The sequence below is a fragment of the Chamaea fasciata genome, unplaced genomic scaffold (genome assembly GCF_029207755.1).
Source record: "Chamaea fasciata isolate MVZ Bird 193981 ecotype frontalis unplaced genomic scaffold, bChaFas1.0.hap1 SCAF_3, whole genome shotgun sequence".
NCBI classification, from domain to species: domain Eukaryota; kingdom Metazoa; phylum Chordata; class Aves; order Passeriformes; family Sylviidae; genus Chamaea; species Chamaea fasciata.
This window is the reverse complement of record NW_027094088.1, coordinates 72,618,297-72,641,725: the sequence shown is the minus strand read 5'-3', so window position 1 is coordinate 72,641,725 and position 23,429 is coordinate 72,618,297. Positions and strand designations below refer to the sequence as shown.

General features: G+C 39.7%; 1 protein-coding gene across 5 annotated transcripts in view; it reads left to right on the top strand.

The window, feature by feature from the left end:
- Nucleotides 1-265: 265 nt before the first annotated feature.
- The window catches only part of GRIK2 (glutamate ionotropic receptor kainate type subunit 2), a 365,936-nt gene continuing 342,772 nt past the window's right edge, over nt 266-23,429 (top strand). For all 5 annotated transcript variants that reach the window (XM_066179492.1, XM_066179493.1, XM_066179494.1 and 2 more), the window contains exons 1-2: nt 266-315; nt 5,603-6,007. In XM_066179492.1, coding sequence (XP_066035589.1) covers nt 5,893-6,007 — 115 coding nt within the window. In that variant the 5' untranslated portion in view covers nt 266-315; nt 5,603-5,892. The remainder of the gene's footprint in view (nt 316-5,602; nt 6,008-23,429) is intronic.

Genomic DNA, 23,429 nt, shown 5'->3' with positions numbered 1-23,429 from the left:
GAGACTTGGCGGTGTGGGGAGCCTGCAGTGGCGGCCCTGGAGAAAGCGGGTTTCTGCTCCTTTAAAGGGCGCTGTGCAGCGCTCCCGAAGGGAGGCGGATCTCCCTCCTTCCCTCCATCCCTCCCTCCGTCCCTCCTGCTCGCTCTCCCTCCTCCCTCGCTCCCTCCTTCCCTCCCTCCCCGCTTGCCGCCGCCGTCAGTGGTGCCCGGACGCCGGCTGCACCGCAGCCCAGGCTGTCCCCGGCGCCCTGCCACCGCCCTTCCTCCCCCGCCTCCGCCTTCCTATCCCTCCCCGATTCCCCTCCCGCAACTCAAGGTAGGAGGATGTCCCGGGGTCTCCGGCCGGCCGCCACGGCCGGAGGGGTTGCATGCCAGTGAGGGGCTGCGGGGGACGGGGGGGCCGGGGGTGGCGGGGAATGCACCGTGGTCGCGTTGTGCCGAGAGCTGCACAGCACGATGGCTCTTGGCCAGGTGTCTCAGGGCAAAGGCGGGCGCTGAGCTGGCCGACCCTAGCGCTGTTGCCGCCCGGGTCTGTCCCTCACTGTGGGGAAAAGCAGACCTGTCGGCTTCCTGTCCTCCTTCCATCGCTGCTCCGCATCGTCAGAGCCGCCTCTGTCCCCACGCTGAAAGTGGCGGTGTGGGAAGAGGGAGAGAGAGGCCAGGGCAGAACAACCCCCGATGCCCCTCGCCCGGTGCCCTCCCGGTAGCCCGGAACTCCCTCCCACAGCCGGAGCGTTGCTCCCGAGCCGGCTCAGGGAGGCCGAACCGGCTGCCCTGAGGATGTGCCCCCCGCTCTCATGGGGGAGCGGAGGTGAGAAACGGGCTCTAACTTCGCTAGAGTTGTGGGTGGACAACAGCCTCTACTTCCGTAAGGTGTCCCTCTGCCCCTATACGCGGCCCCCACCGTACAGCACAGCCAGTCCTCCTTTCAGCTTATCGGCAACCCTGTCAGTTATTTCTGAATAAAATCAGCATTCTTTGGGTGAGCATCCATCGCTAACGTAGCCAGGGCGCTGACACCCTCTGGAAAGAAAGAGACATTCCTGCCTACGGAGTGGAGGCATGATAGCAAGAGCCGTGCATGCACTGAGAAGGAATGAATACATTGTAATGGAAACCTCTCTTCACACTGTCGTTAGAAACTTTTGAGGGAGTACAGCAGGAAAAGCATAAAGCATTTGAAATTATGATTTCCCCCCCCCAATCTTGCCAGCTTCCCCAACCCCAAAGGAAACCGAGGGGACCAAAGGCTGATCTGTAGGTCACGTCAAAACTATTCGTTTTTGCAGCTTAAACTTGCTAGGAAAGTGCATTGCCGTGATACTCAAAAGTGCCTGAACAAGAAAGTCTATTACACACTCACTTCATTATTTAGAATACAAGTCTTTCCACTAGCAAAAAATTAATTACCATCTTAAAATGTCATTAATCATTGGCACAGCAGAAACTTGGTTGTAAATTTGGACTGAGATAATAACAAACAGAGAAGGACCTACGGGTTTTTTTTTTTTTTTTTTTATAGCTGGTGGGAGTGAAATGCTAGTGGGCCGCAATGTGTTTTAAATGATAATATCAACATTCATTTGAATACTTTGGCAAACGTTTTGGAAGGGAGTACTGTGTTACTGCTTTGTCAGCAAAGCTGCAATACTTGATTCTAGAGATCTGGAGATGCTGGTCAGGTGTTGCAGTAAGCTGTGGCTCTCCTCGCACCTGATTGCAACAGCAGGAGGACTGTGGTGGCATGTGAATCCGAAACGTTTGCAAGGATTTGCTGAGAAATGTCCGAGAAACATTTGGGGGACCATATGTTATACATACATTAAATTTATAGCAGCTGTTGTTGTGAGAGGTCAAAATAGTAGATTACGTGATATAAAAACCTCACTATCTGTTCTTAGAGGCACAGCTATGACCTGAAAATAAAAGCCCATTCTATTTTAAAGCAATATGATAAAACTATACATCCCAGTAGGTGGCAGCTAGCTGGAATTGGGTTAACTTTTATAATGATAACAGCACATAAAAATTAGATCTGATGGAAAAAGCTCCTGATATAGTAAGGTAATCAGAATCACATATCTTCCCTTTCCAAAAGAAACATTATGTACATAATGTACACCATTTATACTTGACACTCAGCTAAAACTGTAGTAGATTTTTATTACCCAGAAAAGATGTAAGGCCTCAGACTGTCTCTTCTTCATTCCCTGTCTATAGCTGGATTACTATTATTCACATCAACTACACTTGAACAGAGTCCTGTGTATTAAAGATGTCCTTGTGCATCAGAGATGTTACCATCATGTCTACAATAGATGACCAAACAAATCAAAACATATATCCAAGGAATTGTAGATTTCCCAGCTGATGATCTCTGAATTGTAGAGGGCAGTTTCATACAGACATTAATATGAAAAGAGCTGTGTAACAGTGGTGACAAGATCTCAAAACAGAAGACCAGCTTATCTTGAATGACATATTATTAGGGATTTCCAGACTTTGAATTGTACATCTCACAGGGAAAGAAATATGAAAAGCATTAAGAATATTTACCCGTTTTCATGTTGAAATCAGTCTGGAGGGTGCACAGAAGTATCTTTTTCTTTTTCATGAAGCAGAAGTGGAGTTTAGTCCAAATGACAGAAGACAAGTCTAGGGTGGGGAAGACTGAGGCTTTAGTCAATTATATAGTCTATAAGGTATTTTCAGTCACCAAATATTTAGTGAATTCTAAACATCTGATGTCTTGTAAGATTTGCTTTTTTATATAAGGGACACGTATTCTTGAGAAAATATTTCTGGGTTAACTACGACTTTTCTTCAAGGTGGGAGCTAGCCTTTGAAAGAAGCAAGGAGGGATGTTAACACAACATTAAGCGATGTCTGATAGTATAAAAAGAGGACATCGGTACTTCTTCCGAACCCATAAAATGCCATAAAATAGCTGGCTAGCTAACATAATATATATCTGCAAAGAAGCCGATAACAGATTTTAATTTCCTTTCCTTGCTGTGAAGTGACTGGAAAGGGTAAAGAACCCCGGTCGCTTTGACACCTGCAGCGGGGCGAGGGCCGGGAGCGCTGTCCGCGGTGCTGAAGGGGCCGCCCGGGCCGCTCCGGGCGCTGTCCGCGGTGCTGAGACCGCCGCCGCCGCCGGCGGGGGCTGCTGCGGGGGAAGGAAACCCGGTGTGAGCCTAAGGCGTCAGACCAAGGGCTGCAGCGTGGGCTGCTGAGTGTTTAATAGTAACGGGAATTAACCGCAAGTTGTTTTATGATTCCAGTTCTAAACGCCTCCATGAGCTAGGTGCTCTGTTGGGCTGAGATTACAGGTAGCTGTGGGTTTTTTTTCTTTTTCAAGAGACCCTAGAAAATCAAACTGATAACGGAAGTCACTTTGTCCAAAGTTTGTCCTGTTTAATGTGCTAAACATGAGGACGAATAATATATTTTCAAATCTTCTCCAAAACGAAATGAAATAAATTTAAAAAATCTGGTTAAACTGCAAGCTGCTTCTGAGCATTCACAATTAAAACGGTAGCTCAATAATTTCCTTTATTTCAGCAGCACCGGGAAGGGAGGCAATGAACTTTCACAGTATTCACGTGGGTTGGTTTTATTTCTTCTTGGACTAAGAAAAAATATAAAGGAGTAGAAGAGAATAAATGAAATAGTAAATAGAAGAAAAAGTACCTCTCTGCATTTTTTGCTGGGAGATATTCTAAGTGTGAACTGAAGGAGTCGCTAGATATCCTTGCTTTTAACACTAGGTGTTTTTTTTTAAAGTGCTCCAATAGTCAAATCGTCTGATTGAATTCCCTGCTAGACTGCAGAACTAGCCATTCATGATACTTATTTTTGACACTGCAGTTATGCCTCTATCTTAAGGAAAAAAAAAATCAATGATGTTTAATAATCCTCTCGCAGAATGTACATTTCTTTTCATCAGCATTTTACAGTGTTTTAAGTAAAAATGTGCAGAGGAAATCAGTAAGGCAAAATGATAAAAAGTTATTGTGAGTTGCTAACACTTCTAGGGGTACAGAGCACAAACACTACAAGTTATAATCCTAATGCTGCTGTCATTTATTTACAGGTCCACAACACACAGATGTTAATTAAGAATAAACTGTAACTCACCTCTGCCATGCTCACCTTCTGATAGATTTCACTGAGTGTTCTCATTAGCTTGGCATAATTGGTATTTATTTCTGTAAAGTCAGGTTTATCCTGTGTTCTTCTCTATGTATCTGTGGGGGAAGCTCCCAGTGATATTGTCTTTATTAATGAAAAGCAAAGGAGGGAGATAAAGGAGAAAAAAGATGTCTGTAGGCCGAATGTAGAAAAAAAAATTAATTAATTTTCCTGATGGGAAATATAGGAATTGTATTTCAGTGTTTGTAGTAAAGCTCAAGTAGGTTCAGCAAATCCTGACTTAAATTGCAAAGTCTGGCAGTCTTGGATTAATGTATTTCAGTAGATGCAGGCACACAGCTAATTTCATTTCCAAGGAAAATCTAAAGTATTCAACAGGATGGGTTTATCTTCTTTGGAACACCTGGTCAAAACCCAAAAGGCTATGCATGCATTTGCAGATATAAACTCAGTATCCCACAATAAAATTGGGAAATGCTGTTGTTCTCACTGAGGACAGCAAAATGACAAACTACACAGATCATAGTACAGGAAGGAACAGCAACATTTCCATAATACTGGAGTGAAAGGAAAGCTGAGTGCAAAATAAGAGAGTGGCAGAATAAAGTGAAAATCATAAACTAATAAATCCCGAAGTTACTGTCTTTTAAGCAGCACTGCAATTTCAAGCAAGTTTAGCGAAACAAATCTGTGCATTCAACAAGGTTGTTCCAGCTCTGCCGATTCCTGTTACCTTGCAAAAGCAGCCTGGTGCTCCGTTATCAGTGGGTCCGGAGCAAGTTCCTAGGTACTGTCAGTACACAAGCCATAGCATATATCCTACTTCATGCATTAAAATGAGTAACAGTTAATGATTGTAAATATCATTATCTTTTTTTTTCCCCAAACCAGAACGTTACTCTGATAACCTGCATGACTCTGTTGCCAGCCGTCTTTTTCACAACTCTAAAGCTAAGTGATCTCGACCCAAGCAGCCAGCTATTAAAATATAGGAACTAATTTTCACAGATTCCTTTCTCCCCAATAGCAGCACCCCCTCCTCCCTCTCCCGGTCTTCCCCCCCCCCCCCCCCCCCCCCCGGCCCTTTATAGCTATTGTTCAGAACAACTGAATAACTGATATCAATAAGAAGCATGTAAATAAAACAGAGCTGGGTTTTGTTTTTTTTTTGTTTTTTTTTTTTTTCCTCCGACAAAGCTGGGCGATCAGATCGGTTGCATAATAGAAATTGGGAAGGCTGTCTGGCAGGCAGCCTTAAGCAGAGAAGAGCTATCTCAATTTCTCTCACTTAATCTTGGCTTCGCGTCAGAAGCTGTGCAGCAGTGCAGTAGAACGGGAGCACGGCGAAAGCCTCGCCAGTGAAGCGGCGGGCGCTCGCTATGTGGCGGTACTTCAGCGATTTCTCGAGCTGGATTACCTATTGATTTTCCTCCTTTCTCGCCTCCCAGGTTTACTCGGCTGGACATTGTGTGTGTTTGGATTTCTCAAGGATTCTCCCCCGACTAACATGGATGTCCCACCATTCCTTGCAGTTGAAGGTTGCTCCTTGGCGCAGTGAATGAAGAACATGCAGGGATTGCTAATGGGTTTGGGAAGCGTAGACTCTCTGCTCTCTCTGTGACCATGCCGTGATCGTGTCTGAGGGCCAGCAGTTTACGTATCCTCATTCACACCCTACCGGGAAACCTGACGGCTTTGAAGGGGGAAGTAAGGCAGCGCGTGTGTGCATAGAAACATCATGAAGATTATTTCCCATATTGTAACTAATTCGGTCTTCAGATGCACCATTAGACTCCTTCTTTGCTTACTGTGGATTGGATATTCTCAAGGAACCACACATGTATTAAGATTTGGTAAGATTTCCCGACACTTCTTTCATTGTGTGTTTAAGCCTGAGTGTGATATACGGAGGATTGACTCAGAAGGGGATGCTGAGGGAGAGAGGGGACGTGCTACCGGGAGTCGGGCAGCGAAGTCCCTCTTTATTTTGCATCCGGAGGGATGAATTGCTGTGTGATTTTTTTTTTCCCCTGTCGCTGCTGCTCATTGTAGCCGTAGTAACGGCACGATGGTGATGATAATTATAATAACAATAGAAAATAGACTGGCAAACGCGGTTGCCTAAGGCTCTGCGCAGTTTGCGTGGCTTCCTCGTAATTGTTTCCATTGTTTTGCTTTATTGTTTCCATAGTAGGGGAACGCATGGCTAATACAGCGGTTGATCAGTTAAAAAACCTGTCAAGTAGTTGTTAAGTTTCGGCCGCCAGACTCTGATCTCCCCTGAGCCGATCTCCTGCGGGCGTAACGCTGTGATTTGAGACCTTTGGGCTGATTTCCCTTGAAGTATCTGTCTGTTTGCTTGACACTTGAGTGGCGTTTAGGGTTAGAGAAGAGATGATTTATGTCTTGAGCGGTGCTCCGGGAAGAGCTTTTGTGGTACTTTCCAAAAGCACAGCGTTTCTGTGTGAGGAAAGTTGTAGGAGTTCCTCCCTCTCCCGGAGATAGATTAAAAAAAAAAAAAAAAAAAAAAAAAAAAAAAAAAAAAAAAGGCAGATCAGAATGACATTTCAAGAATAGAGAGGGTTTGCAGTTTTGCAGTACAAAAGTTATCCCAGCTAGACCAGGGTACTAACCTTTTAGTGCTCTACCTGTTCAAGCGCGCGTGTTCATGCCTAAGCAAACAAGTGAAGGACAAATTCCAGCCGCTACATCCCCCACAGAAGTTTTGCAGTGAGGAGGGGCAGGACGGAAAGTTCGGAAAGCAAGTCCGAAGGGATCTACGCGGCCGGGGATGTCCTTCGGTGCTAGTCCGGGGCGAGCTAAGATGGGAGCCCTGCATTATCCTCCTCCTGGTCGCCCGGGTACCGCGGGGAGCCGCGGCGAGGGGCGGCCAGGAAGGCACAGGCTGAAAATCGCTCCCCCATGAAGGCGGCATCCTCTGTGCCTGCCGACAGCACGGGTAGAGGGAGGAAAAGCGGATCTCCCTCAATTCACCCTCTCCGCGACAAACTGTGGCAGCTGCTGCATCCATTTCTGTGGGACACAGAAATTCCTTGCCTTTGCCTGGGAATAATGCCTTGGTTTGTATCTATTTTAGTTTAAATCAGCACCCCCGCACACACTTTTATATGGAGGGGAAGGTGAGTAATGATTAAAAAGTCACCAGGCTGTTACCAATCTCGTGTGCTGAATTCCTAGCAGCACTTTTTTTTCTGCTTCCATCTGGTCTAAAGGTGGTGCTTAAGGAACGTTGCTCTTAGCAACCGTCCTCAGGAATGCCTGTTTCTTTGGACATGGCAAAACGGGCTCATATATCATTGTGCGGTCTATTTCGCAATCAGTCTGATCCATAATCATGGCCGTGAATTTAGTGCAAGGATGCCTGTAATCTGGCACTGGCCGGCTGTCTCTCTTTCCACGGGCGCCGGGAGTCTGTCTCTAGGAGCCTGAGTTACTTTCAGGTATAGCTATGTAAACATCTTCCTAGTCACAGCACTAGCAAGAGGTGGACTTTCCTTCTTTAGAGCGGCATTCCCTCTGAATTGTTAGTCCAGTGTACCTCTAGAGACAGCCCTAGAGAGCAGCGGTTTGGCAAGCGTTAGAGCAATAAATAATCCCGAGGCTGAAAGGTGATGCAGCGGGTCTCTTACCCGGTGACATAGTGGTGCATGAGTATGTTTTACTGGGCTGACTTCCCAACCCAACAGCGTCCTGGTCACACTGCTGGCCAACGGGTTGTGATCACTCCACTGTTTTGTAGCAGCGAAGTAGAAATCTGTTTCTGCTTCTCCGCCTGCTTTTCCCTGTCTTTGAAAAGAATTGTCGCCAATCCATCACTGAACATTAGAAGCAGGAAAGGAGCAGTTGGTAAGTTTGTTTTGTTGTGGAGAACGTTAGACGTGAAAAGAGCAGGAAGACTTTTGCCCTGCTCATCCGGGCCTGTTGCACATCTCTGTTTTAAAAGTCTGGATTTAGTTTTGTCCAGGCTAAGTCACTCTGTCTGTGACCACGAGAGAACTTCCACGCTGTCCCCAAAGGCTGACATATCTCTCTCTGTGTAGGGCGTAGCAGGGTGGAGGGAGGGAGTAGAGAATGAGCTGTGGAAAAGCTTTGGTTATTTCTGAGGGGGAATTCCCCACTGCCTCCTCCGGTTTCCCGTGCTATCGGTCCCTTCGGGATGTCCTTGCGACCAGGAGGACGGAATGCCGTGGAGTCCTTCCCGAGGAAGAGCGAGAGCTGAGGAGATTCCCTCCAGAAGGCAGCCTGCCAGCCTCCGCTCTTCTTCCTCAGCGAGCAGTGCTATGGCAACAGGGGAGAGCTCGAAGTCTGCCAGAGCTGCAGCCCCCTCATTCCTCCTGTGCAAATTAGCCACCATGGATTCTCATTGTCCTTCCCACGGCTCCTCTCATTGTTGGGACTAGCCAGCATGTCCTTTCTCTCCCTCCCTCTCTCTCTCAAGCTACCTATTAGCAACCACATAGGGAAGCCGAAGCGCCTGGGTTATTTGTCAAATTCGGGAGGTTATTTCTGTCTGTACCTTACGGAGCAAACGCGGAGAGGGGCTGGCGCGATGGCACCGTTCCGTCCTCCCTAAGCGCGATGGCACCTCCACCTCCCTAAGCGACACTTGCTTAGGCTTCCGGACACCGCCTGTTGCTGCTGCTGGAGTTGGGCAGTGGTATTCTGGCATCACACCAGGCGCCCTTCATGAATGACAGTTTGCTTCGTGGGGCACGCGACCAAGCTCCCTCCCTTGCCCTTTCTGAAGGCAGTTTCCCACAAGCGAGCCCAGGGAAAGCTGGAGGTGAGGTTTGTGTACACGGTACTCGAAGGTGGCAAAGGGAAACAGCCCTAAACCATTGATGCGGATAAAAGGATAGGTCCCACTTTGACGAGGGAGAAAAGCAGCAGCCAAGTATTCGTCTCTCCGCTGTGCTAAGTGTGATGGAAAGCTTTTCCTTATCACTTGGCACCGAACAAAAGCCAAAATACCTGACCGCTGGCGCATCCTTTACGTTATCGGGGATCGCATTTCGCAGCTTTCCGATTCGCTGCTCCTGTGTAAGCTCAGACCCATGGTAGCGGCTCCTAAGAAATTCCAGGAAACTCGGCGGATCTAGAGCCTAGCCGATCCTCCCCTCTGCTCACGACGGCTGGGCACGTCGGGCTGCTTTTCCCTATGTCTGCCTTTACCTCCTGAAGACATCTCAACACCTTGTCCCCGAAATGCTGAATTAACAAGCCATTAAGAGTCGTAAAACACCTGTAATTGCTCACTTGTGTTTGCAGAAGCCCAACCCTTGTCTTGCCCAAGGCAGTAAGAGCCTGGGCTACTTAACCCCCTTTTTTTTTCCCCCCACCTACTACTAATGTATGGAGCTTGATTGTCAGCGCTTTGAAGTCTGGAGCGCTCTAAAATGCCCTCTTTCATTTTAACTGCTCGTTTCCGGCCTTGTCTCTACTGCTGTGAGCAATTCGTCTTTCCCACAGCAAAGGTGTGAAGCGAGACCTGTGACGAGAAGGTGAAAGAGGTTTGGCCACTGTATTTGCTCTCATTATTTGTGGGAATGTGGTGAACGTCTAAAGACCTCCACTGCAGGGTGCTCAATTGCCTGATAAGTTTTAACCCACTTTGTGTGATGTTTTATTTTCTTGAGAACATTCAAGAAGGGTAAAGACAAGTAGAGGCATATACCTGTAGTTTTGACTTTTTTGGTTCTTTGGAGTTGCCTGACTTGAAACAGATGATAGAGGGAGCTGAATGTTTTGTGTCACAATGAACTATAAAGGAAGGGTGTGTGCGCTCATGTGGTTTCTTCCAGCTTAAAAGCAAAAGGAAGTCAAGAGAGACATAGGAAAAACTTTTCAAGGGAAAAAGAAAGAGTTTTGAACTCTCACCAGAAGCGTTTCTTACTACTGACTATTTTTTAAATTTTTATTTTTCTAAAAATCCACCACACCAAGTCCTCATGATGCCTAGCACTTTCCTGTTGCCCTACATAAAATAATAATCATAGCAAATCAAACATTAAGAAATCATGTACTCTTTGTGATTTAGGAAAAATCCCCCTCGTTTTTCAACACCTTTGTGAGAACCCCGAGAGGGGAATTGCTAGATGCTTTTGAGTCCTCCTCTGTGAAGATTCAGCATGGGTTTCATCTGACATACTTCTTAGCTGAGCTCCTTTGTCTCAAACAGATTGAGCTTATCTTCATGTAATTGTTTTCATGAGCTCGAGTGTGGCGAAACCAGAAAAGCGGCTGGCTCGTTGTGTCCCCTGCCTGTGGAGGTGACAGTGGGTGTCAAAACACATGGTTCTGGGATTCAGGAGACCATTTTAAAATTGCAGCAATTAAAGCCAGCGGAGTCATGGCACAGCAGTGGGAACTAGCTCTGTGCAGATGTGTCTGAGACAAGAGGTCAAGTGAAAAATACCTGCTGGGTAATCGAGTGGAGTTTTCTTAAGGGAGTTGCATTAACCCTCCTGGATGTGTACTCTCTTTCCTTTGGATTTTGGATTGACATCCTTTTAGTGGGGGGAGTAAGGTTTCTGCCTGTATTTGAGAGAGAGAAAAAAAAAAGTACATATTTTGTTTGAGTGGGGAAGGCAGCCTGCATTCAGATCAAGAGTGTGATGAAAATCTGCAACCCAAACTTATGGCAGCCCTCGGGGGTCCGTGTCTTGGCAAGTCCAGCATTCAGAGCCAATGAAAAATTTACTGCCAAGGAGAAGCTTTCAATATCTGTTAACATCCTCACGAAGAGGAGTTCAAAATCAGTCTTATAAACAACAACAGAAATCTTTGAAAGAAGAGTAAGGTTAAGAGCCTCGGGAAGGCAGCAAGGAGGTGAGAAGCATTGTTATTGACTGGTCTAGATTAAACAGCACAGAGAAAGATTTCAATTTGATAACGTCACAACCCTTCCTGTTTTTCTTTGCTGTTTCTGCTGACAATTTTGTAAGGTAATTAAATTGCCTGATTGAAGTCACAGTGGTCATGGGGCGATAAAGGCCGTTTGGATTTAATGGAATTTAGAAACAACGGTGCACTGCACACAACTCTGACAATACGAGAATTTTAATGACTCATTCAGGGTGCTGACTACATAGAACGTCCTGGACGAGTTTAATTGAAAGGGCAAAGCTGATTAGCTGTATACAGTCTTTATTGCACTAGATAGGGGAATTAGACTTATCCTTTTAAAAGACTCATTATTGCATTATCAAGATTTAATGTAGGTTAAGAAAGCTTTCATCCTTGTGGGCTTTCTGGAATATCCCCGGATCCTTTCACTCAGTGTTTGGAACACCAATGGTCTCGTAAAAAGATTTTTGCACAATTGCCTGATAGCTTGTATTCTTACTGACTGCTTATTCTTACTGATAACTTGCTTCTTACTGACTGCTACCTGCTCTTTGAAGAGATGCAATGTGCAAGTAATACCTCCAATTTAAAGGTGGTTACTGAAAGAAATGGTTTCCGCCACCAGAGATAAGAAAATAGAGAAAAAAGAGATTTTTCTAAACTCAAATATTAGAGTTTAGTTTTCTTAGTTTAGTTTTAGGTGTTTTTTTTAACCATTTATGTATGTATTTATTTTATACAGAGAAAATCCTCTCAATTTAGGAAAAAAAAGCAAGACAAACATCTTGTAGCTATTGTAAATAAAGCAGATCGTTGTCCCTTACTTAATGTATTTACCTTGTCTGTTTCTGAGTTTTAACCTTCATCCTCTTTAATCTCTTTCAAAGGAACAATTACTAGAAGGTATGTCAATAATGCAAAAGAGAAAATAGAGGGTGTCTTATTTCCATACTCCCTAATCTGCAAGGCAAATTAGTTTTTCCTGAATAAGCTTTTTATAGTGTTATGCTGTAATGTATGTTGGAAGATTAGATTAAACAGCATGATAACATAATGACATAATGTCATTATGCTGTCACATCTGAACTGTAATATGGAGAATCGAAGATCACTGTCGTATTAATACCCATAATTTTGTGCGTGTCCCATGCCATCCATGCTGTGTTCTCCCTTTCTTCTCCTCACTCCTGCCCATTTCCCCCCCAGTCCTTTGGTTCCTTTGTTATACAGTAATAATTGTGTTGGGCACCTTCAATTTAAACAGCCAAAGCTCTCAGTAAAGCAAAGAATACAGAACAAACATGTGATGATCATTATTCCAATACTGGAGGTCAGCCAGATTTGGATAAAGCAGGTGGTATAGTAGTGCTATTTAAAACACTTAGCAAACTCAAAAACATAATCTACATTTCATTTAAAAGTACTTAATGAATTTAAACCACTTTTTTTTCTTTTAGGCAAAAATTAGAAGTGACAAATGGGTGCAGTGCTCAAGTCAAGACTGCTCTTTTTATATTGCTGCAAAGCTGTGCTTGCATCAAAATTTGCAGGTGACTTGGATCAGTCATGATTCAGATTTCCTTGAACATTCTTATTCTAATCCAAAATGCTGTTGAAACACAGTAACTCATCTAGGAACGTTGGTTGCTTTGAAATGAAATACCATTTTTAGATAGCAGATTTTTTAGAGTGTTTCCATTTCCAGGTATTTCTGCCTGGGGCATAGAAAAAGAGGTTCCCTGCTGGTACTGGGAGTGGAGGCTAAAGTAGGAGTAGTTTAAAGCACAGCTACACAGTAGAGTTTAGATCACAAAGTTTGTTCTTAGTTTACAGTAAACTTTTTTGTTATCCATGAATTGGAAGATAAATTCATTTATGGGTTTTAGAGACTTTATTTTTTGGAGAAATACATTAATATACATTATCTGAATGCGCGTTTTATTATATTAGTATTTCCACTCACAGACTCTTTAAAACCACATTTTTTCAAGAAAATGGTTATTTAGATTTAAAGTCAATTGATCTAGGGATGTTGAAAGTGTCTGTCAGTCTTCCATCATGAAAAAAACCTGTTTGTTAGAATCATTAATTCTTGTAAAAGGCTTCATAACTGACAGAAGAACAGTCCAGGGAGAGCTTTCCTACTTTGCTGTCAGGAATTGGTGTTTGGGAGACTTGAAGTCCTTTTAAATTCAAATTATGATTACTTTTTTCCCCACTTCTTTTTTTCTGTCTTTGTATTTTACTGTGTGTCTCTGGTGTTTACTAATTTAGAAAACATTTTATCCAATTTCAGTATGTATAGCTAAAGATTAGCATCACATTTTTGCAGACAAATGTGGTTTCATGGTTGGGCAGAATAATTTTGAAAGAAAAATATTTGTTTGTTCAGGTTATTTTTTAAAATTTTTGTACCTTGATCCTGTGTTTGATCCTTTCCTCTCACTTTGTCTTTTTCCTTATTTATTTTGAAATAGTGAAATGGAAAGTGATTAGTTATATGAAAGAGAAATGTGTATTTGTATCTGTTTTTTTCTGATCCTTCTTGGAAAGTCTTTGTTTTTCTAACTTGCTGGGAAAATCCACGGAAAAAGTAAAAAATCTGGAATCCTCATTTTGTCTTAAAACTAAACTCCTAGTCTAAGCCATGCCTTAGGGCTCCTCTGCAGCATTTGGAGGGTGAAAGAGGCAGAAGGATTAGACAAGGTTGACTTAAGCTGGATAACTCTTAGATGGCTTAAGTTAGGCTAGATGAACCATGTCCCTCATGGAATCAGCAATATGGAGAAGACAGAGTGGACTGAGTACAGTTTTTTGGTTTTTTCCCCAGCTTTTAGTGTCTATTACAACATTGAACTAATTTTTTTTCAGATGGAAATTTAAAAGGGAAAGATTAATGTATAAATGGATCATCAGTTTCTTCCTGACATGGAAATACAAAAATGCTGAATCAGAGACTGCTCACTCATTCTGCTAAAAACTTGCCAGCAAGTGGGTGGTGCTTGTTTTCACAATACATAATCATAGCTAGTCCTGTAAATAAGGACTTGTTTGTGAACACATATATTTAACTGATTACTTACTCTACAGAAATTTATTGAATAAAGCTTATCAAGCTTGCTTCAAAAGGTGCAGAAATTTTCACTCTGAAAGAGTGTGCCATCTTCATACATTCTCTTTATGTATGTCCAGTACCGTATTTCAAATTGTCTGAATATAGAAATATTTTAAAATGGTTTTTGTCCTAAGGTAACTGATACTGAATGTAAAACAATTTTCTTAAAAAAACCCCATGAACATGATTAAGTAATAATCCGGGTAAAATTATTAAGGATTAGTTTATTATTGAACTTGCCATCCATTTGGGCTTTTGTCCTTCCCTAGGAGCTAAATATATACCAGCTATTTCAATCAGCTCAAGAGCTAAACATATGTCAGCTATATCAATCAACTCGCATTTATGCTGTTATTTAGAAGTTGCACAATTAGGACATGATTTACCAAAGAGTCCATAATTAAAATAATTACACTAGTAAGCATGAAACATTTATAAGAAAATCTGAGTCTCATAGCTCACAAGTGTAAAATTTGGCTTTCTCTTTTTTAAGCATGTAAGCAAATATTTTCAACTGCCCCAACTGCAAAACTTGGATGAAACCAGTTTTTCTACTTGGACACAAATTAATTCTTCTATTTCTACCTATATTTTTAGTGTGAATGCTCGATCATCAGTCAATACCAACTACTGACATGGTCAGAGGTGTATAGTCCTTGAGAGTTTAGTGCTGAGTTGATTTATGATAGTGTGTTTTTATCTTTACGCTATGTATGATAGGAAACTATGTAAAGTTTCTTACATATAGTGATTCAAAACTGCAATTTATGGATAAAATATTGAAATAAGGTTACTTGGAGTATGCTTTAGGCCTGATTATCCTCTAACTTTCTGTTCAGTTCAGTGGTTTATGTTAGTCTGAAGTGAAATAAGAATCGGAGCTGTAAGCTGTAGCATGCTGTTTGGAAAAAGAGTGGCTTGGGTTTCTCTAAGGCTAAAATGAAGTAATTGTGTTAAAGTTCATGGGCATTTGCCAGTTTATCCTAGATACAGTCATTGCCTGTATGAACTGGTGATAGAGTATTCTTCCAAAGTTGCATGATTAGGTTCATAGTGATGTTGAATACAATGCTCTTCAAGTCAAACCACCTGTGCAGGTAGTGGTTTGCAAAAATTAGCAAAAATGACAATTCCAGAACCTGTCTTTCCTTGAAATTTTTTTCCCAATTATCTTTTAAAGTCACACTACAATTTTTTACACCTACATTTGTTGTTCACTTATTGACCTTAACAATATGTAGGCATGTACTACAAAACAAATTCAACATGATAAAAATAATTTGGCCGATGGTGGTTTTTTTTCTTGATTTTTTTTAAAGTTGAGAATGGTATAGTCACTGATTAATGCAGTTCAATAGTAGCAGAACAACTTATTTTACTGATCAAATGCTGTAACACAATCAGAAATATTTCACTGTGTAGAAATATATGTAAATAACAGTAGCAAATATGAAGATACATATTTTGTAAGAGAAAACTATTTTCTAAAGCAATAACTTCATTGATACTTGGAACATTTAACCTACAAAGCAGGAAATCTATAAAAGAAGTTCCACGTTACTCATTCATTAGGAATTTGGGTAAAAATGTACTTCAGGAAAATTAAAAGCACACAGACTACTCTAAAAGAGCAGAAATAATTTTCTTTAAAAATGCTTAACCACAGTGGGTTTTGGTTTTATATACATTAATGGGAATATGTCTGTTCACATTTTATGCATTTTAATAGGAAATATTTGTTAAAAATGTCATACAGAACTTTTAATAAATTATCAGCATGCATTTGAGTATTAAAATTCATCATTCTTTTTTCACGTTGTGCCACTTAAGGACCAATATCAGGACTGAGCCCTAGGGAATCTAACTTGTAACCTCTTTGTATATCTGATTTCTACTGTTCAACAATGTTTATCGCTTTCATGTATGCTATACTAACAAAGTTGGTTTTTTATTCAAGTGATGAGAAAACATTACCCCAATCACCTTTTCAGGTTAATGATTACGCATTTTAAGAAAGTATTTATATACTGTTTAGAAATACCTATTTTCTCTGGTGTTTTGAAACTCCTAGTCTGCAGCAAGGAAAGTTTCATATTTCACTCTCTGAAGCTGATTTTTGAAAATATTACTGTGCAAAATTCAAATGCAAGGCAAGTGACAGGTCACAGCTAATTTGAGGGCAAATTTGGAACTCTTCTTTTTAAAAGAAAATATCAAGTACTGAGGGAGTATGTCTTGTTGATGTTTAGCAACTGTGCTTTTGAACCAGTCCATTTTAAAGGCTAAGGATTTTGACGCTTGCCTTCATACCTTGAGGTGCTGATCTATTTCAGTCGATGAACTACTTCGACATTTTCCCAGATAGTCTTGACAACACTGTTCTGCTGTTCATTTTGTTTCAAGAAAAAAAGTTGATAAGCAGGATAGAGGTGGTTTGAGAAAAATAATGGAGATGAATTCAAGGCCATCAGTGTTGAACAAAAAACAGAACAGAATTGAAAAGGGTTAATGGAAAAAACACTGTTTACCTAAAAAGGCCATATACAGCTGTGCAAATAGTAAGATTTTTGTTTCTGTCAAGTCAAAATCAAACATAAAGATAGCATTTGACAAAATGATCTCATAATTCAACGAAATAAACATAGCTTTATTTTTTTAAACCAAGAGTTTGCTCAATTAAATCCCTTTGCTTGTTATTGAACATTGACTATGATGTCTGCATAAAGAAAAGAAACATAGTAAATAATCTCATTTTGCCTAGATTTGATCTTTTCTTGGTCTTGAAGGGAGCATGCATGGGGTCAGCTCAGGAGAAGTGGTAAGCCTGTGCACACCATATTTGTAAGCAACTGAGGGAAGAAAATGGAAATTTGTTAAAGATACATGTAACTTCCTTCCAGTAATGCTGTATGTATTCATTTGGATGTCCTTGGGACGGAAAGACTAGAAAATATGAGTGTTATTAAGGCTTATCTCTTCAGATCTCGGCAGACTCTATCATTCATGACATTCAATATGCCTGTAGAAACTTCCTGTGTGACTGTGATACAGCTAAGAAAAATGTGTTCAAAAATGCGTTAAATCAAGTTTCCTAATGTCTTTTCAAACCTGCCTAAACAATGAAAAGTCACATTTAAAGATCAAATCAACATTAGTCAGTCAGAGCATGTTCAGTGTCATCTATTTATGACCTTTTGTGTATAGACATGGGAGATTTCAAATTGAGCTGTAGATTTGTATCGTTCTGTCATCATCAATGTTCATTAAACACTGTTTTTGTTGTTACTTAAGGTAACTCAAATAAGGAGTGTGGCCTGCTTTTCAGAATATTTTCCACTCGTTTCATTCATGGGAAGATGCTTGAGTTGGATAAAGCTGTTGTATTTAGCTGTCATGTGGCCACAGGCACTCTGTTCACAATGATTTTTTGTCCTTACTGTCATCTTCTTTTTTTGTCCTTACTGTCATCTTCTAGTTTATAAGAGAGTTATAACATATATTTTTGCAAGCCTTCTCCACTTTGTTTCTACAGACAACTGGTGTTCTACTCACCATAACCCATTTGATGGTCATAAGGATAGGAAATTAGAAGCTTTGTCTTCTACTCCATGGTGGTTATATACTTAAAAAGTAAACAGCAATATTTTCACTATTAACTAATTAATTGTTAATCCATATTAACAATTGATTATTGTACTTTCGATGATAAGTCCCTTTACTTATTTTTGGCAATAATTTGAATGTCACAGAGTGTTCTTTGAGCCTTGAACAGCAGCACTCGGGCAACAATGATTTTACAAGTATGGCCCTGTGTGAATGTGCGCACACACACACATTTTTGTGCCATGGTGCCCCAAATGCAGAAAAAAAAGTGAGTATATGTTTCCTTTGCTGGAGTTGTCCTTAACGTAAACCAGGAGAAGTGCCTGAGGGTGCATCAGGGATCTTTGATGGAAGGACTCATAATGATTATCCATCTGCTTCCTGACAAGTAGTGTGAGCCTGGGATGGCAAAGAGCTGTGAAGGTGGCAGAATCTGTTCTCACAGGGTGTGATCTTCATGAATATTTTCATAGTGGTCGTGAAAACAAAAAAAATTCAAGCAAGAAACCATGAAATTATCAAAGAACCCACAAAGTCAAGCATATTTATGACAGGAAAAAAAAAAAAAGAGAGAGAGAGAGAGAGAACACTAGAATTTTCTACCCTAAAAAAGATAAACTAAGTTCTGTGAATGAAGCTGTAGATGGATACATGCTCCTACCCTCACTGCAAGTGTTATAAAACACCTTACTGCAAGTGCCAAAAATGTAGAAGTGGTACTTGTTAACACATCAATTCTGTCATGGACCAATACCCTTGGTGTAAGGGAAGTCTTCACTTATGGAGGATTTACCTATGTGGGACCCATAGTAACTTCATTCCACTACACTTTTAAGAGGAGGTAATTATGCCAATGTTTCAGGGTTCAGCTAGCAGTGCTGTAAATCCGAAGAGCCTAGTGAGGTCCATTGCTGCTACAGTTTAATCTCTTAGTTAGAATAAAGCTACAGTACTACAAAAAACCTCTAGGTAAATTTTCTGGGTCTTGGCTTTAAGGAACCATGATTTACTGAGCTTTTAGTAATTTACTGATCAATTAGGGGAATTCCTGAGGAGGCAGAAGAGTTTTCATTACTTCTGTATTTGACTTCCCTATTTTATCAGGCACATATCCTACAAAAGCTTACCCACAAATATAGCTAGTGGGCACAAAGCCAGAAAAGATTTTATTTCCGTGAATCACCTGTTGAACCATAATTTTAAAACCAAGAAACTGAATGAGTCATAAAATACTAGTTCAAGGTTTAGAGTTCATGTAGCTCTGCTAATGAAGTAATAAATGAAAATTAAGTTTGTGTATTTTGTGAGAAAATAAACCCACTGATAACCAGAAAATATTTGCTTTGGTGTCACCATAAAGATGACTGTTAAGCGTCTTTAAAACTGCCAAGAAAAGTGAAAGGAAAACTGGAAAAGGGTTAGTCTAAGTATTAATGAAATATGGTTGCTGAAGACTTTTTTGTGCTGTTATATAAAATTTCCAAAAAAATTCTATCAGGCATGGGAAGGAATAGGGGTATGCTATGATTTTCAGATGCTTTATGAGTTCTTAAATGCACTATGTACATTATTTCATAATTACAGTGTCAGTGACATGGATTTCAGTGCTTTTGATTTTTCAAATATTTTTAGCCCATGTTTTATAGTTTCTCTTAGCTATTTTTTTTCAATATTTTTAGAAATTAGTTACCTTTCAATAGAATTTCATATTTTTAAGAAAAGTGGTTTGATTTGTGTCACAGGTAAGAGTTTTTTTAACACATTGATTATTTCAGAACTAGGACTAATGTTAAAACTTCTATAAAAAGTGCAATCACATTTAAAAAAATAACATTTTCTTGATTACAACATTATATATTTATATTAATTCTTTCAGTAGCAAGCTAATATTTTCCTTTTTGCCTCATGGAAACAGTTTCTTCAATAACACAAAGTGGCACAAAACTTTTCAAATGTACTCAAATTCCATTAAGAAATGTTTTAAATTATTATATGTAAAAAAAAAAAAAGATGTATCGATCACTACAGTCACCAATATTCTCACTGACAACTGCAAAAAGACAAATTAACTACGTTTCCATGATCATGTTTCACTATTACTCTTCCACAACTTTTTCTGCTGCAAGGCTAAATATCTTTGGTTGAATACTGCTTTACCAAGTATTTACTTTGCCTTGTTCCATTATTATTCCATATTCTTCCTTGCCACATGATATATTTTACTGTTATTTTAGCATTTATGTAGAAGAAGGAGTTAATTGAAAGACTTGAAGTTATTGCTGGAGATCTCCTGTGCAATTTATTTAAATACTAAACAGTGTCCTGACAATTTTGCATCTCTGAGGTTTGTGTTAGCAGTGAAGTGTATGGCCTCTGGGTATGAAGGGTTGGGGAGGATGGTGTTTTTAGCTACACAAACTAGTATCTAATTTGGTAGCTTCTTGTCTTATTTCTCTCAGAAGAGGAATGTCTTCAACTAAGGTAAAAATGTGAAAAAAGTTTATAGGAAATTTGGAGTTGAGTGCTGTGATCTTATTTATTAAACCTACCAACCAAATAATAATAACTAAAAAAAACCCCAAAATAAAACAAAAACACCGAACCCCAAACTAAAATACAACCCAACCCAAAACCAAACTGTCTTTATTTCTGGGCACCAATATAATTGTTTTAGAGACAGGAAAATATGATTTTAAGAGTGCAGAAACTATAGAGCGTATTTTCATGCCATACTCAAACAGTGCTGCTGAGAAATGTTACCATGTCACAAGAAAAGGACTGGTGGCCATTGCTAAATGGGTAGATCATTCTGATCATTACCTTGATTGGAGAAAGTTTATTATTCAAAATAATCTCACAGCTGCCCAGTATCTGTCGAGAGTTCAAAGCACAGAAGGACAATGAGCTCACTGGTTATGTGGAACTGAGCTGTATCATTTTATTTTTCAGTATTTTAATGGAAAAAATAATGAAGATGTTGATATTTTTTTAAAGACATTGTATTTGTGTACTTTAAGCAGTTGGAGTTTTCATCCATAGACCAAGATTCTTCATGTGCCAGTTTTCTAGAACTATTACCTTTGTACAAAAGAAAGAGCTGTAAGTATAACCACACATAAAACTGATGACACAATTATGAGGTTATTCATTATAAATAAATAAATCTTAATCAGCTTTGGTCAAGGCTCTTGTGTTATCTCTCTGATTTATCTTTTCTTGAAATGCATCTCACGTGACCTTGCCTTTTTGACTGGATACAACTTCAGTAAACAGATAAATATTGGTAGTGACCAGACAAACACAAGAGAGAGAAACTTCAATCATGATAAAACAGAATATTAATTATAAAAGAACACACATTTAAGTGCGTACCATAACTAAATCCTTACCTGTGGTTCTTGGGAACCTACCAGTATTTATTGGCAGGTTTTTTTTTTTTTTAGCTATTGATAAATGCTGAAAATTTATTGAATAAATTAAGTAATAATTTAAAAAGAATGCTAGTCAGTCATGTGCCGCAGTTGGATTTTACATTAGTTTTTACAGATGCATCTGTTGGATTACAATGGGAAAGGCTCTGTTTCAAAACTGGGTGTCTCACTTTCACGTTACTTCTCAAAACATTCTTAAATCCAACCTAAACCTGCTTAATAATAATATTAAATGTTCAGTTTGTTACAGTAGTGATGTAAAATTCCTGCATGTACTTTGCAAAACATTAGAATCGCATTTTAACAGTGGTCATGGTAGGTCAGAGGATTCCATATGAAGTGATAGAGAAGAAAAAAGCCCACACAGAAAATTAACCATTTTTTACTTACGGAAATAGTAGGTACAAATTGTGTCATGTCTCCGTGCTGTCCCTGCTGAATTAGGTACACCTATTGGAATGCACAATACATACTTTTTGGTCTGATCAAAACGACAAACCTGTGGATAAACTCAATTTTTATAAATTAAAGTCTGGGCAATAATCATAGGTTTTGTTTAATCACCTTACATTTTGCATGTAAAAACTTGTGGCTTTTAAATTTGAGTAAACTTGGAATCTGTGTGGCGTTTTTGTGTTTGTTTTTTGATTTTTTTTTTGGTTGGTTTTTGTTGGTGTGGTGGGTTTTGTTTTTTTTGGGTAGGTCTTCTTTAGGGTATTTGGTGTGCTTTGTGTGTTAGGGGTTTTTTTGATCCATAATAATGTAATAATATTTTTTATTAAATTAAATTCTTCAAGTTTTGTTTTGAGTCAGCATTCTGAGGAATCCGTCAACATGAATAAGGTATCTATTTCCTGATAAAACCAAATTCTCCTCCCCCAATAAGGTTATAATCTTTTTTTTTTTTTTCTTTCAATGTTTGCACAAATAATCTTTGATTCTTATGTTCTTTTCTGACTGCATTTTCCACACCTGCTATTTGTGCTTGGGCATGCACTTGGGGTGCAGCCAGTCTGGATTGTACATCATCTGATTGTTTTTCTGAGAGGAGAGAACTCCTAAAAGTTAACATTTGACATTAATCCTTCCACATTTTTTTCCATTATTTGGTATTTGGCTGCTGAGAGCAGTATATATGACAGAAGTTGATTTTACTGCTGCTTTGTTTTCGAAGCTTTTCTTCACTCAGACTTGTCCTGTTGAATCTCTGATTGCTGGGAGATTGGTTTTCCCTCACATTTTAATGTGTTGTTGAAATTACCTCAAAGGTGGGCAGCCTTCTTACAGAGGATTTTATAGCTGGCTAAAGAGCTGTAAACAGAAAAGATTGTCAATTAAGGAATCTAAGGGTTTGATGGATTAATTGCTCACATTATATTAAAGAGTCAGGAAATGCTAGTAACAAGTTGAAATATGCATCTATAAGCAAATAGAATCTGAAAATAATTTATTTGATTTTGACCCAAGTTCAGGGCTTTATTGAATCCGGGATGATTCTATGTGTTTGCAGGCTTGTCTTAGAAAAGTATACCCTACATGGCCTGATAACTGTGAAACAAAACAATTCTGCGAAGGTGCTTAAATCTGATTATTTGAGACTAATGAAATACCTATCCACTTAGTATTACAGCATTCAATGACTTAAACACTGCAATGAATGACTTCAATAATACAGAAGTTAAATATTCGCAGAAATAATCATAAAAATTTTGCTTTACATCTTAACTTCACAATTTTGATTTGAAACTTAATGCAATTTCCAGCTTCAGAAAAGATTCTTCAATTTCCTTGGCAAATTTATGAGAGTATATATCCAAATAACATAATTGGTTTACAAGAAATCCCTGTGTTGTTCAAAGCAAGTATTGTGAACCCTTCCACTCGATGTATGTTTCATAAAATAAATGTTATTTTGAAGCATATATATATCAAATCAAAACAGATGGGTCTCGAAACAAAGCATATGGGTATACATATGCCTAAAATGTTCTTTAGAATGAACGTCCTATGAGCTGTGTTATAGAATTGTTGAGAAATATTCTCCTGGTGAAGTGACAGTTTTTGTCTTTTTAAATATCACTGGAAATAGAGATATTTAAAAGTAAAATTTTACTTTTAAAACATTAATATCAGTGGGTGCTGGGTGCTTACTAGCAATGTTTTCAGCAATACTTCTAATAAAAGTTTTCCAGTGCAAGTGTAGACAACATCGTATGAATAGAACTTGTTTTTTCTGTTCTTAAGCTGGCTGAAATGTAG